This window comes from Oryzias latipes, chromosome 13, assembly GCF_053564925.1.
Source record: "Oryzias latipes strain Hd-rR chromosome 13, Olatipes_Hd-rR_3.1".
Taxonomy (NCBI): Eukaryota; Metazoa; Chordata; class Actinopteri; order Beloniformes; family Adrianichthyidae; genus Oryzias; species Oryzias latipes.
In genome coordinates, this window is record NC_136249.1 from 11170051 (window position 1) to 11184595 (window position 14545).

Sequence of the window (14545 nt, forward strand, 5' to 3'; positions counted from 1 at the left end):
CCTTAATGCCTTCAAAGTACCACAGAAGGTCGCCCAGGCAAAGGCTCGTTCAAATTCTGTGCCAAATGCAAAAAAATGAAGCCAGACGTGCAATAATAAACGAGAATTGTTAGGAGTTGTAGACTTGTCATTGTGTTGTTAGAAATCGCTTTAAATTTGTGCAAATTTCGGGGTTTTGTCTTTTGTTACCTGAGTAAACTTTGCTGGCAGAGGGGGAGAAAAGCTCATATAATTATCTTGCAGGGCGGATGAGAAAGCGAAAGTTTCTGTCCTCTTCCTTTCAAAAAAAAAAAGGTAAAAAAGGTTGGAGGGAAATGGACTGACACACATATGGGACCGGTTGCTCTCGGCTTCTTTACGGACCTCAGGTGACTGTTATTTCCAAGCTGCCCAGCGCTCGTGCACAGACAGGTGTTAGCCAAGGTGCTACTGTCCCTACAGCAACTTTTCCATTCCCCTCGACGTGCGTTAGCAGCTACACGCACACGCAGATTCCCGCCCCAGTACCAGTGACGTCTACTTCCTGGTCGTATACGTCTTGAACGACTTTATTTATTTATTTATTATTTAAGAAACGCATGATTTCGTTGCACTTTTACATAATATTTAATGTAATTAGAAGTTGAGACTGTCTAAAATTTTAAAATTAGAAAATGTGCCGTTATTTGTGGCGTTTTAAAACACCTAGCTAAGATTTTCTGTGTTGTTAACTACAATTACCAGAGATCTAATCGGTGTGTCACTTTAAGTCTTCCGGGTTATACATGATTGAGTTCCCCGCCTTTTGAAATAGCTGGAGTACACTCAGCCTCAGGACAACAACATCACCGAAATCGACTAGTTTTATGTTGTCTATTTATAGTCGCTAATTCTTTTACTTGACGTTTTTGTGTATCTTTTAAACCCCGAATATATCGTATTAGCTGTTAGGCTGCCATGTTGCTCCCTTCTGATGTGGCCCGGCTTGTTTTGGGTAAGTCAAAGCCAGAGGAAGGAAGAGGGGATTGTAGCTGTAGCTTTTAGCCTGTCTCGAAAACGAAGGGTAAGATGGGCGGATTAAAGCTGACAGGGCTCACCGGCTTGGGATAGCAGTTGGGTTTTCCGTTTGTGTTCGTGCAGTTTCTTTTTGGGGGTGAGCAGTTTGATTTCCATCTTTCTTCAGGATACCTGCAGGAAGAGGGACTGCCAGCCACCAGCAGAGCTTTTATTCACGAGAGCCCAAACCTGAAGGAGTATGCCGAGCACACTATTGGAGATGGGACCATTCCTGCATGCGTTTTTGTGAGTCTTTCTTCCCCTTTTTTTTTTTTTTTTTTTTTTTATAGAACAATACAAAACAATACCAGAACATTTACATAAAAATTACAAAATATGGCGAATACAAAAGAGAATACTATAATTGGAAAGGAAGCAAAAAGAAGAAAAATTCTTATCAGTATGCAAACATAAACCTATGTATATTCATAATCATAGAGAAATCAGGGAAAAGTATAACATAAGAGAACAACAATTTCAGAGTTGGATAGTGTTGCAAAAAGCAGGGGGATACAAAATATAAATAAACTGTCTTAGACATCAGGAATATCACTCAGGGTGTCATAAATTGTTATGGCTTTAGGTGAGTCGATTAACTTTATGGATTTTAAGTATAAATTGACCTCATTATTAAAGAAGCTAAAGCTGGGGTGGCATTTCTGTAACCTATTTTTGTGTATAAAAAACTTGTCTAAACATAACACAGTATTGATACATACATTATTTACATTGTTGTGTATTGACAGGCCAAAGATTATGACTTCTTTGGAAAAGAAGTCCATGATGAATGGAAATTTATGTCTTAACCATTTGTAAACATCCAACCAAAACACTTGTACAACATCACACAGGAAAAATAGAGTCTTTCTTCCCCTTCGTTATGTTCTAATCTAACGTGTGACCCTTTTTGACCCTTTTTTCTTCCACTACTTTCGCAGTCGATTTTTGGAAAAGGTTTAACAACTATTTTAAATGAGTACGTAGCTGCCAAAGCTAAAGGTAAGAAAATGATGCTTTCACTGATATAATTTTTTTTACAAATTATTTCATGTTTTGAACACGAATAATATTTTTATTTATCAGAATCCTCTCAAGAAGTGCCTCTTGTGATGACCTCATTGTGGAAAAAGTTGGACTTTACTCTCAACCAAATAAAGTTTGAAAAAAAATAGTTTTTTACATCAAAGTTCACATTCAAATTTGAAAAAGGTCATTTGTGTCTTTAAATTTTTATCTTTTCTACAGGTCATTGCAGAATTCTCCTGCTATATCAGCAAGTCAAAGAAGTAAGTTATGCTAAATGACACTGTGGCGAAGAAAATCAAAGCTTTATTAGAAGCCGAATGAGGGAAATCATTAAATAAAAAGACTATTACCCTGACTTGTTCTAGTCTAGATTATTAGTATTTATTGAGGTCTGTCCATACACCTGGTATTGGTTGTCATAGAGGGAAAGAAACATTTTTCAACTTTACGTTGCAAATCTCTACATGTTTCCAGGACGTTAAATTATGAATCAAATTAGCTGTCAGCTTTGCTTACGTTTCATCCCCATTTCCATAAATCAGCATGTCTGCTACATCTAGTCCCCTTATTAATAGCTAGTCACCATAAACATAGGATTAACCACTACTTTAGCTCATATTCTATTATTTAACATGATTTTAGGAAGTGAAATGGTAAGTTTTCATCTCAGTCTTAACATTTTCACTTAGTTTGTTTCTTACTGAGTTTTTTATTTTAATTTTTCCCTGACAGCTAAATTTAATATTGTCCTTTCTGATAACTGAAGAATTGACTTCATATATGCAGTTTCCACCCAAATTTTCCCCCTATTTTTAGCCAATTTAAAACGTTCCAGTGGTCTTTCTCTACTTCTGTTCATACAAATAAAGTTTGCGGAAGTTAATCTGCTCTTTTGACTGTTTCTCCTGTCCTAGTTCTTTGTCAGCTCGGTCTGTGGCTGTATATTCTATGCACTCACAAGCCTGCTTCCCTTACAGCGCGTTCACGCATCGGAGTGGCCAACATGGCAAGGCAGCGGGCCTTGACTGCCGGTTCTGTTGGTGGGATCATTTGTTCTTCTGCTTCTGAAGCGAGCTCCATCATCAGCCCTGTGCACACCCCCCACAGCATGCTCGGCCACTCCACTCCGGTGTGCATCACAGGCCCGCACGTCAGACAAGTGCCAAATGGCGTCACGCAACAGCATCAAGTTCCAGACATCAACCGAATATTGAATACACCCAGTCAGTATCATAGACCATAAGTAGAATTGTTGACTTTTTTTTTCACTAAAAAGGGTGCTGGGTCTTGCCATGTTTTACTCCCGGGTTAAAGGAGATGACAATGTCAAGCCTTTTTTTCCCTTGTTTTTTATAAACCTGTAAAGTTTAAAGCCTTTGAGTAACATATACTACTTTTCTTCTTTTTTTCCTAGGGGATTCCCCTGTGCAGATTATTGTTTCAGAGCACCGGTTAACTTCAGGCCCAATGTCCCCTGGTCGACGGAAATGGTACGACCCCATTCTTTTTACTTAAAATGCTGACCAAATGTTTTCTCAAGATACAACCAGGTTCCATGTTTTCATGTTGGTTTTGGTTTACAGAGTCTAACTAGTATTTTCAACTACCAACTTTTCAGGGATACTCCCAGGAAGAGAGGTGGTGCTCCTGGTGGGTCCAGTGGACCTAATAGGTCTGCTCTTCCTGTTGGAAGCGTCAGTACTGAACCCCAACCTGAAGAGGTCGTTGATGAGAACTTTCCTGTAAGTGTGTGTGTTTTTGCTGGCTTCTTTTTATCGCAACTAGCAACCAGGTGGGGTTTATATGTCTAAACTTCATCTTCTCTCTGTGCAAATCGTAGTACATTTCCTTAAAGACCCACTCAATCATCTTTTGATCTATTGTAAAAGCTTCCCCAGTGGTCTTTAAATAATGATTATACTTTTTTTTTTAGCCAAAACCAGAAAACCTGTGTCGTTTCCGCAGAGCGGCGGTAGTTCTTTAAAAAATCAGCCTCTCAGTTGTGGGCGGGACTGTTGGCGTAGAGCAACCCCCACCCCTCTTTCCGATCCTGTTGCTGAGAAGCTTATGTGAATTTCCTGCATCATAAATAAGCTCTTTTTCAAACAGCATTTTTTAGTCTGCTCCTGATTCACAACGATTTGAATAAAGAAACGTTCTTTCCATCATCAGAATAATGCAACAAAAGAACATGTTAAAAACACTATTTTCATCGGGTCTGTCAGAACTAAAATTAGAACGCAACCCTTGATTTTCCTTGAAACTTCCTTGTATCTTTGGGACATTCCAGCCTGAGATGACTTGTAATTTTTTATCTTTACAGCAACTTGTGATACAAAATGCTCGTGACAAGATCCTGGGAGACAGGTCACTACAAGAGAAGCTCGCAGAAAACATCAACAAAATTCTTGCAAAGTAAGCTAAAGTTATGCATTGCTTGATACGTGTGTAGAACTTTAGTGTAATAGCCGTATCAGACATAACATAAATGTTCTTCCATCATCTGCTTTACCAGTGAGCCAGTACCACAAACACCAAAAGCCTCTGAAGGCCCCGTGGAGGCAGACCAGTCTATAGATGAGATTCTGGGATTGCAGGTATGCGAAAAATCTAACATGCTAATATCATTCAAAGCATCGCTTATTTTCCTTTGAAAAGTTCCAAATGGAAGTGCTTTCCACATATGGGAGCTTTGTTCATTTTGTTTGTGCTGACAGGGTGAAATTCACATGAGCGATGATGCCATCCACGACATTTTGGAACAAACAGAATCTGACCCGGCTTTTCAGGCTCTCTTCGACCTCTTCGATTACAGTAACTACGGCCGTGGTTTAGCTCTGCCTGCTGCAAAGCAACAGGCCAATGTCTCTGCGTCATTAGACAGTACAGCTGAAAGGTTTTTTTTTGTTTTTTTTACACCTGTTTTTTCAGATAAAACAAGATTCACAGACGGGGAGACGGGGGACGTAGATGTCAGCAGCAGTCCAGAAGAAATCGACAATGCCGGACCTTCATCTACGGTCCGAGTCCTTCAGAACAACGATCCAGGTATGAGAACCACATTTTAAAAACCGCAAACGATTGGCGGCTTGAATCTGCGGTGAAAGCTAGATTCTTTTGGAATAAAGGGAGACATAATTTGAAAACAGGGTTTCCTGCAACATTTTTGGTTGTTTTTGTACAAATGTGAATTCAATATAAACGTACTGATGGGGAAGCTGGTTATTAGGGTTGGGCGATGTCCCCTAATTTGGCCGTTGACGATGTTTGCTGTCAACCATCGGGATGGACGATGACATCGTCGGGGGGGGGGGGGGGGGGGGTATTTTTTACATTTTTCGTTCTTATATAACTGCTATTCGTTATTTTGCTTTTTCATTTTATTTCCCAACTAATGGTTAATCCGCGATGATCCAGTATAAACTGAGGGAAGTGACTTTAACAGAAAAAGTAACAAGCAAAATAGAAAAGTAGTCCGCTCCCGCACTTAACTAGCGAAGTGGACCGGCGGAGGGCGGATTTACAGCTTTATGTTTGATGGGAAGGGGGGGGGGGGGTACATGAGCGGTATGTGTGGGAGATTTAAGACTGCGATCCGTCCCGTAGCTCCAAAGCTAATGTTGTTAGCCCGTGTGTTAGCATACTGCTAATCCTGGCTACGTTCAGAAAAAGCACTGACCACACGGATTAAAATTCAAATGATGAGCGAACATGTGTTTCATAATAACCGTAACATTATTAAAAGCACGTTTAGAAGATCGTCTCGTATTTTACCGAGCTGACATGTCAATGTATATAGCCGCTCGGCGCTGTTATCGTTTTGTATTGAATTGTTACCTTCAATAAAGTTGAAGGTAAGCTGAGGTGAAGAAGGTGCAGGAGTTTAAGTACTTGGGGTCAACAGTTCAGTGTGATGGGGAGTGTGGAAAAGAGGTGAAGAGGCGAGTGCAGGCAGGTTGGAGCGGGTGGAGGAAAGTGTCAGGAGTGTTGTGTGACAGAAGAGTGTCAACAAGACTCAAAGGAAAGGTGTACAAGACAGTGGTGAGACCAGCTCTGCTCTATGGGTTAGAGACGGTAGCAGTGAGACAGAGACAAGAGGCTGAGATGGAGGTAGCGGAGATGAAGATGTTGAGGTTCTCCTTAGGAGTGACCAGGTTAGACAGGATAAGGAACGAGTACATCAGAGGGACGGCTCATGTTGCCTGTGTTAGCGACAAAGTCAGAGAAGCCAGACTGAGATGGTTTGGACATGTTCAGAGGAGGGATAGTGGATATATTGGTAGAAGGATGTTGGAGATGGAGCTGCCTGGCAGGAGGGCAAGAGGACGGCCAAAGAGGAGATACATGGATGTCTTAACAGAGGACATGAAGTTGGCTAATGTTAGGGTAGAAGATGTTCATGATAGAGTGAGGTGGAAAAGGATGATTCGCTGTGGCGACCCCTGATGGGAAAAGCCGAAAGAGAAAGAAGAATAAAGTTTGGAAAAAAAGCCGCTCGGCGGAAGTTGTATCCTCTTCCGGTTTTCAAACTGCGCATGTGCGAATACTGCGCGTGTGCGAATGATTTATTCTGACCGAAATTGTGACCTTAGTGAACGTTTTTATATTCTGAAAACATTTTTCTGGGCCCATCTACACGGTTGGATTCTAATCCGACCATTGATCCCATCAGGATATTTTGTACATGTAACCGCGGCTTATGGTGTCGACGCGCAACGTGGCGGGGGCGTGGCATCACGATGGTGGTCTCTCCATCGGGATGTCAGTCACCCATCACGATGGACGATGATATCGTCCATCGGCACAACCCTACTGGTTATCTCATAAATTCAATAGAAAACAGCCCTCTACAGCATTTACATTGCAGTGCAGCAAACCAGTGACCATTAGCTAGACAATCTTTTATCCTGGTAATCTTAGTGGTGTAAAAATTCTATTCTTCGGCTGGTTTATTCGATTTTCTTACTTGTGCTTAGTATCACTCTTAGGGAGCAAAGAAGTACTGATATTGGGTAATGCACAGACTTATTGAAAGCACCTCACCTCAAATGTTGTCTTTTGCCGTCAGCATATCATTATTTGACCAAAAACAAAAATAATCTGATTCTGAAGGACGTTTTATTTTGGAAAACTACTAGATTCTCTCCACCACATCCGGCTCATCCTTGACACACGTCAAGTCGCTCGGTCACGTGTTGAAAATCCATTCGCGATTTTCTTAAACCACCTACTCTGACCGCTAAATTGAAACCCCCAAGCCAGCAAAATAAACAAAAAACAAACGTATTTGGAAAGTTTGTTTTTGCAGAAAAGAGCCAGTGAGGAAACAGAAGAAAAAAAAACTCTGCATTTAACAGACAAAATCTTGGAGTCTTTATTCCAAATATGGATTTATTGCCACAGTTTTTCACTGCACACAAAGCCTGCTATGTGTAATCTGTAAAATATTAGTCCTTTGCACCGTTTCTTTCTTTTTTGTGATTATATGTGAAACCTTAAAAGTCGGACAAGGCTGAAGTTTTATGGCATTTTTTCTTCTATTTTCTATTTATCTTTTTTTTAGCTTCCACTGTAACAGTTATGGGTTAAGAGAAAATCAATATCATATTTTAATGGTTCCTACATGAAATCTAGTGTAGAAATAAAGTTTAAAGCAGCTGCAGAAAATTTACAGAGGGTGAAGATAAAGTTTACCCTAAAAAGTAACGGGAAACTGAAGACTTAAAATAAAAAAGTCAGAGGGGCGGTCCTTAATAAAAATTGTCTAGCGTTAAACCAGTTCGTGGCCTGAAAAAAAGCTTAGAACCACTGATGTAAAAGATGATCTGATCTGAATGATGATGCGTTCCGTGGATGACATGGATAACGTCTGGTCACCGTCCGCGTGTTGTGCTTTAACAGCTTTATTTTATTCAGACCTTATATCTACACAGAAAAGATACATTTGATGTTACATTTCCATTTTTTCCCCCTAAAGATCCTGTGCAGCAATTACAAGAAAATCCTTCTGATTCCACACCAGTAACCCTGAAGATAAAAGCTGTACCGGAGCGTCAGACCAGGAAGTCCACCGCTTCTGTCTCATTGAAGAAAACCGTCATTGACTCTAGCGGAAGGTCATCCAGGATAGAAAACAGCTCGGCCAGGTTATTGGTGAGTCATGGAGAGCACAGAGCCTCCTCGTCTGCCACGCTGGATCCCAAAAGAAAAGAAAAGCCCTCGCACCAAAATAACAATGGCGGTGAGGTATCCATGGAGATTTCTGAGACGCCACTGCCCACGCTATCCCCCACTTTGGACAGTTTGGCCACTCGGGTTAACTCGGAGGAAACCATCCCTTCTTCAGGTGCCATTATTAATTCAACCTTAGTCTCTTCATCAGAAGACTCTGCGCTGCCAGAAGCTCTAAATGTGGACAAGAATCAAAGTCAGGGATCCAATAAAAAGAATCCTCCTCCTTGTCTAGCTGTAAATGACCAGCTTGTTGTAGTGTCTCCTTTGGGAGTTCAGGAGAACAACACCCAAAGTTCAAGTCTTCAGTCTTCTGTGTCAGTTTTAGGCATTGGAGGTGAAGCTTTGCCAGAATCTACGGTCTCAGTAATGTCTTTCTCTACCAGCTCTACTGCTACAAGTGCCTCCGCCTCTTTAGTTTCCATCCCTGTGCTTGGAGCAGCTACACCTGCCCTAACATCTGTAACCCCTGCACCCCAATCCAGCACTCTGTCCTCACCTCCCTCTGTTGTAGGGAGTTATTCAGCCACCAACCCTACAACCCCTATCAAAGCCACAGGAGATTCTAGCAATGTAGTGTCCTTAAAGATCATCATAAGCGATAACAAAGATGAGGATACTTCCAAAGATACCACCTTAAATCGAGCCATTTCAGGAATCTCGGTGGACAAGATTCCCACTATCTACCTTTCGTCTCCAGCCAAGTCACCCGGAGGACCTGGTACTCCAAAGGCCAACTTTGATGAGGCAGCACAGGCGGTCCGTGGCTTGCAAAGCTCTGAAGCATTTGGCAGTCCAGCCAGGTGTCGAGCTGGAGCGATATCCACGTCTCCATTTGGTAGAACGTCGCATCCCCAGCAAAGATATATAATTCAGTTGCCCGTGGATGCAGCTAAACCTGCCATCCAGGAGTCTCCTGCCAGCTATTTCCTTGTGACTCCAACAGCAGATGTTCAAGCGAAACAGGTGCAGCTTCCTTCCGATGTCTTAGGACAGCCTCTGACAGCCAGTCCGTTTGGGCTAACCACACCAGGACTTACCGAAAGCTTCTCCACAGGTGAGAGACAAAACACTCAAAGGAAGGTATCATTTTTTCCACGTTTGCTGTTGTCCTTGACTGTGTCTTGGATTTTCCATTTGCAGGGTCTACAATCATCTTGCCCTCCGCTGTAAACCCTGTGGTTCTTCCTGTTTCTGTGGTGGGCCAGAACCCCTTGGGAAATGTGCAGCTGGTGTCCAATCAGGTAAAGGAGATTCTCTGTTTTTGTTAGAAAGAATAACGTCTGCTCTCCCCATAGCTGCACGAGTCGGTCAAAATGCGTTTGTATACTTGCAGCTTGTTGACGTACCAAACCCCATCCCGGTTCAGTCAATGGAAACACTGAAGCCCGTGACGCTGGCAGCCAAACAGGCTCCAAATTCCGGTTAGTCAATCTTTCTGTTGTGTTTCCTCTTTTTCTGATGGAGACCTTAACTCTATTTAGGTTATGTTTTGTTGTGAAGATGGATCTGAATTTCAATAATTGTGTTTATTTGGATTACAGGCATGTCAGATAAAAGCAGGGAAGTTCAGCTTAAAACCACAAACCTGTTTGATGCAGCAACGGGTCCAAGTCACAAACGAATATTGTGTTTTGAATCTTCTTCTTCTTCGGAAACTCCACCATGCAATTCTAAAACTACTGAAACCATCAAGTCCATGGCTCCAAATCCGTCTGGATCTAAATCTATTCCATCAGCCGATAAGGACAAAAGACATCCAGTCACCAGAACGAAACCCAATATTTTGGGTGGCAATAAACCCAAAAGGAGAATAGAGCCTGTCCGATGTTCAGGAGGTTCTCAAACTGGAGTGGACTCATTAAATGCTACAGTTCCTGTTCAAAAACCACAGAAAGAGTCTTCAAAAAACACTTCTAACAGCCAGAAAGTTGGCATTCAGAACAAAGAGTTTCAAAGTTCAAGTTCTTCAAGTGTTTTGCAAACTGAGGCTTCGAAAAAGTCAGAATTAGGAGAACTGTCACAACCTAGTGATAAGAATGTTGCATCTGCAGAAGAAACAAAAGCAGAAACCGCTCGGAGTTCGAGGTCAACATCATCCGATGGATCGGAAAGTAGAAAGGACAGAGAAGACGGAAGGAAAGAGGCAGCCGGGAAATCCCGTGAGGGCCGAGCAGAGAAAAGGACTCCGTCACAAGAGATGCCACATGTCACGGCCAACAAGGAAAACGAAATGCAAGAACAGAAGCAGCAACAGGCGACGACGTCTACTTCCTCAGAGTCCAGAGACTTCAGCCCTCCAGCCGCCTCACCGCAGACACCAAACCCGCAACCCAAGGTTGCAAAGACTCCATCAAAGACCAGCTCTTTGGCCAAGCAGGCAGCTGAGATGCTGCAAGACTTTCAAGGACAGAGGAGCTTGTCCACTCCGAGTAAGAAATCTGGAACGGTCAGTTCCACCCCTGGTCTTTATGCGAGTGTCCATAGCCATGAGGTACCTGCCGACTGCCCCAGGACACCCTCCCACCCTAAAAAGGGTAAAGATATCGAAGGGACCCCCAAGCATCAGTTAACTCCTAGAACCCCTGATGTTCCGACCTGCAGCCCTGCCAGCGAAGCCGGCAGTGAGAACAGCATCAACATGGCAGCACACACGCTCATGATTCTGTCCCGGGCTGCCATCGCCAGAACCGGCACCCCACTGAAGGACAGCCTGCGCCAGGACGAGGCTGGACAGAAATCACCTGGAAGTTCAAAGAATAAGAAACGCAAAGCACCTTCACCAACAGAAACGCCCTCTTCAAAGAGAGAGCTGAAACAATCTCCCAGTAAAAAGAAAGACAGGGTGAGTATGTTACTCTAGTTTTCTGCATTCAGCCACCAAACATCTAAAAGGAGGACTGTTAGAATCATCTACGCTTAATAGTTTTGGGAGTTTGCTGTAGGGCTGTACGGTGGTGTAGTGGTAAGCGCTCTGGTCTCAGCGAGAAAGCCCCTGTTCAAATCCTGGATGGGTTCTTGTGTGGAGGTTGCATGTTCTCCCCGTGCATGCACAGGCTTTCTCCGGGAACTCCGGCTGCCTTCCACAGTCCAAAAACAGGCTTTGTAAGTTAAATTGGCCTTTAGTGATTGTGTGGCCCTGTGACAGACTGGCGACCTGAGATGGCTCCATCACCATGACTCCAAAAGGGATTCAGCTTGTTCTGGGGATGGATGGATGGATGGAGTTTGGTCTAAACTTGGTAGACAATTTTAGAATTTGCTGCCAAATATTTCTATGGTATTTGAAAGCAACAAACAAGCACATTTTAAAAAGGAAAAAGGAAAGATCCAAAAAGGAGCTGAAAAATGTAGACTTGAGTGGAAGGTGCTAGTTGTCCCTGTAACCCTTGTGCTATCCTAGGCACTATAACATTGGGAGTTGGGTCATCTAGACCCACTAGACAGTGCTCTGAACCTTTTTCCTTCAATGATTTGTGATCTTCCCTGGTGTCCATGAATTTCATGAAATCTTTCCACCTTTATCCACCTTTGTCATGGTAGGGAGAACACGTCAATGTAAGGGTGGGTTCATCTAAGATAGCATAAGGGTTAACTGGCATCTACATCAAGGAGAAGGTATTTTGAATATATTCTGTTCTAAATACCTCTTTTTCTGCTGAAAGTAGATCGTTTTTTGGTTTGGTCCAAATTCCCTCACTACTCGTCAGCATGTGCACTTTTTTAGTATGTCCGTTATTTTGTCTCAATATACAATTCCAAAGTCTTAGTGCCCTGGTAATTTCCCAGAAGTCTCTGTAAACACAAACCGTGTGCATCAATGCTCACTAGATTGGCAAATATTGACCACAATGCATTGTGTTTAAACAATTTTCCTCATCAGAACATAGTCATAAAATGTCTTTGTAATAACATGTCCAGGGTAGCTTGCCATCTCTCGGTGGGAGGAGTGTCCCTGCCCCAGGTGGAGGAGTTTAAATATCTGGAGGTATTGTTCACGAGTGAGGGAAGAGCGGAGCGTGAGATTGACAGGCGGATCGCAGCGGCGTCCGTAGTTATGCGGTCGCTGCATCGGTCCGTTGTGGTGAAGAGAGAGCTGAGCCGAAAAGCAAAGCTCTCAATTTACCGGTCGATCTTCATTCCAATACTTACACTATGGTCATGAGCTATGGGTCATGACCGAAAGAACGAGGTCCCGAATACAAGCGGCTGAAATGAGCTTCCTCCGTAGGGTGGCTGGGCGCTCCCTCAGAGATGGGGTGAGAAGCTCGGTCACCCGCAGAGAGCTCGGAGTAGAACCGCTTTTCCTCCACATCGAAAGGAGTCGGTTGAGGTGGCTCGGGCATCTAGTCTGGATGCCTCCTGGATGCCTCCCTGGAGAGGTGTTCCGGGCATGTCCCACTGGGCGGAGGCCCCGGGGAAGACCCAGGACACGCTGGAGAGACTACGTCTCTAGGCTGGCCTGGGAACGCCTCGAGGTACCCCCAGAGGAATTGGAGGAAGTGGCTGGGGCGAGGGAAGTCTAAGCATCTCTGCTTAGACTGCTGCCCCCGCGACCCGGTCCCGGATAAGCGGAGAAGATGGGTGGATGGATGGATAACATGTCCAGATTTATTAGCTGTTTAATTCATATTTGGTGTTTAAAACAAAATGTATTGATATCAAATGTGTTTGAATTTCATTAAAATCCAGGGTCCTACACTAAATAGTCTTTTGGGGGTGGGGTTAGACTTATTTGATCTAACTTTTTTTTTTTCCTTTCTAACTTGTCCTGTCCAACAGCTGAGCAGACAGATGAGAGCTGAAAGTTTATTGTGTTGGACATATTTTACTGTTATAATAGGGGTTATAAATCTTCTGACACACTAGGAATAAACCTCTTTTGTAATTTAGGCTAAACTTTATTCAACTTACTTGTATCTGTAACAGTCTTTTGTTGGACCTGACGGAAAAGAAAAGAAGGGAAGAAGAGAGAGAGGGATGACAAGGGGGGGGGGGGTTTAAAGAAGAGTGGGGTAGAACCGTGAAGCAGCATAAAGCCAGTCAGATTGAGTCACATTGAGGGTGTTTTGTCTTTCTTTCTTGCTGTATCTTGCTTCTCTTAAACTCCTGGGTTTAGGTCTGGAAAAACTCGTCACTAAGAAACATTTTGATTTTTTTTTTTCTAATTTACAAGAGATCCTGAGCATTAACTACATAAATGCTAATATTTCAAAAGAAAACGGTGTATGATTAGTCATTTTATGCTAATAGATTTTTATTTTATCAAAGTGAATGCTTGTTAATGTTTCTGCCAACTAACACCGCTTTGTTTTGTGCGTTTCTACAGGAAAGGAAAAAACTGATGGATTGCTTTCCCCATGATTTGGATGTGGATAAGTTTTTGTCTTCTCTTCACTATGATGAATAAAATGGAACAATCCGGCGGGACACCAGAAACCTACAAAACCACAACACTTTTTAAGTTAGAATTCAGGAAGACACAAAAACCATAGTCCAGCCTGTGTCCGCGGTTCTGCAATCTATGGTTCCTGACTCCAAATGACTCGTTCTGCCACGGCCAAGATGACTGTTTTACCGTGTTAATGATGTCAGACCAGCTAACTGTCTAAATACACCATTAAACTATTCCATCAATGTGTTTTTTCTAAAGCATGTAGCCACTGCAAAGTCCAGATCTAACAACAATTCATCTTCTGTGCTAGTCCATCATTCCTCACCAATACAGGATCTTAAGATGGGAGTTGAATATTGTTCCACTTTTTTGAAAACATGGGGAATTGGCACTAAAATAAATCAAAAGTATAAATAATAAAAGCTTAGTGTGTGTCGAATTGTATTTTTTCTTTACGATGTATGCAGCAGTAGCTGTGGCTTGTGTTTTAGTCTATTTTGTCAGTGTTCCATCATATCCATTTTTTGGGGGACTGACGTAAAGAATGAACATCTTTAACAGATGACGCATAACATTTCACTGGTCAATATTTGACTAACAGGATGGTTTGTCATACTTTTTGGCAAATCTTTCTTGCATTAATTTAAAAAAGTCTGGTCAAAAGTTCTTGAGTGTATTTGAAAAAGGTTTAATTATTTAAGGAATGTGAATAGCTTTGTAGTTTTTCTTTTTCTTCCTATCCTGTTATGTGTTTTTATTTTTGGCTTGTGAAATAAAAATACCTTAAATGCGATTTTATTTTTTTATTTGTAATACTATATGCAACAGTATGACCGCAGCAAACATTTTCTCTTGTAG

At 42.4% G+C, this 14545-nt stretch overlaps 2 protein-coding genes across 5 annotated transcripts in view; one reads left to right on the forward strand and one right to left on the reverse strand.

Moving 5' to 3' along the window:
* atm (ATM serine/threonine kinase) overlaps positions 1-502 on the reverse strand; it is a 35125-nt gene extending 34623 nt beyond the window's left edge. For 2 of the 4 annotated variants that reach the window (XM_078929615.1, XM_020708434.3), the window contains exons 1-2: positions 364-502; positions 190-277 (exon numbers count right to left, since the gene is read on the reverse strand). The gene's annotated coding sequence lies outside the window, so the exon portion shown is untranslated. Of the gene's footprint in view, positions 1-189 lie in introns of all 4 variants that reach the window. The other 2 variants (XM_011482862.4, XM_020708433.3) reach the window with 2 other exon arrangements.
* Positions 445-14480, forward strand: npat (nuclear protein, ataxia-telangiectasia locus). The gene is made up of 17 exons (XM_023961626.2): positions 445-973; positions 1163-1281; positions 1974-2034; positions 2119-2191; positions 2281-2321; positions 3039-3284; positions 3476-3551; positions 3680-3803; positions 4385-4476; positions 4577-4658; positions 4779-4875; positions 4993-5109; positions 8039-9349; positions 9436-9536; positions 9629-9716; positions 9837-11137; positions 13622-14480. The coding sequence occupies exons 1-17, from the start codon at positions 937-939 to the stop codon at positions 13700-13702; spliced, it is 4047 nt and encodes a 1348-aa protein (XP_023817394.1). The 5' UTR covers positions 445-936; the 3' UTR covers positions 13703-14480.
* The last annotated feature ends 65 nt before the right edge of the window (positions 14481-14545 follow it).

What these genes read in the sequence shown, in the direction of transcription:
- npat (XM_023961626.2), top strand. Translation starts at nt 937, where the DNA reads ATGTTGCTCCCTTCTGATGTGGCCCGGCTTGTTTTGG. An exon ending in TATATCAGCAAGTCAAAGAA is followed by an intron (nt 2,322 to 3,038) that starts GTAAGTTATGCT and finishes CTTCCCTTACAG; the next exon opens with CGCGTTCACGCATCGGAGTG. An exon ending in CCAGTAAAAAGAAAGACAGG is followed by an intron (nt 11,138 to 13,621) that starts GTGAGTATGTTA and finishes GCGTTTCTACAG; the next exon opens with GAAAGGAAAAAACTGATGGA.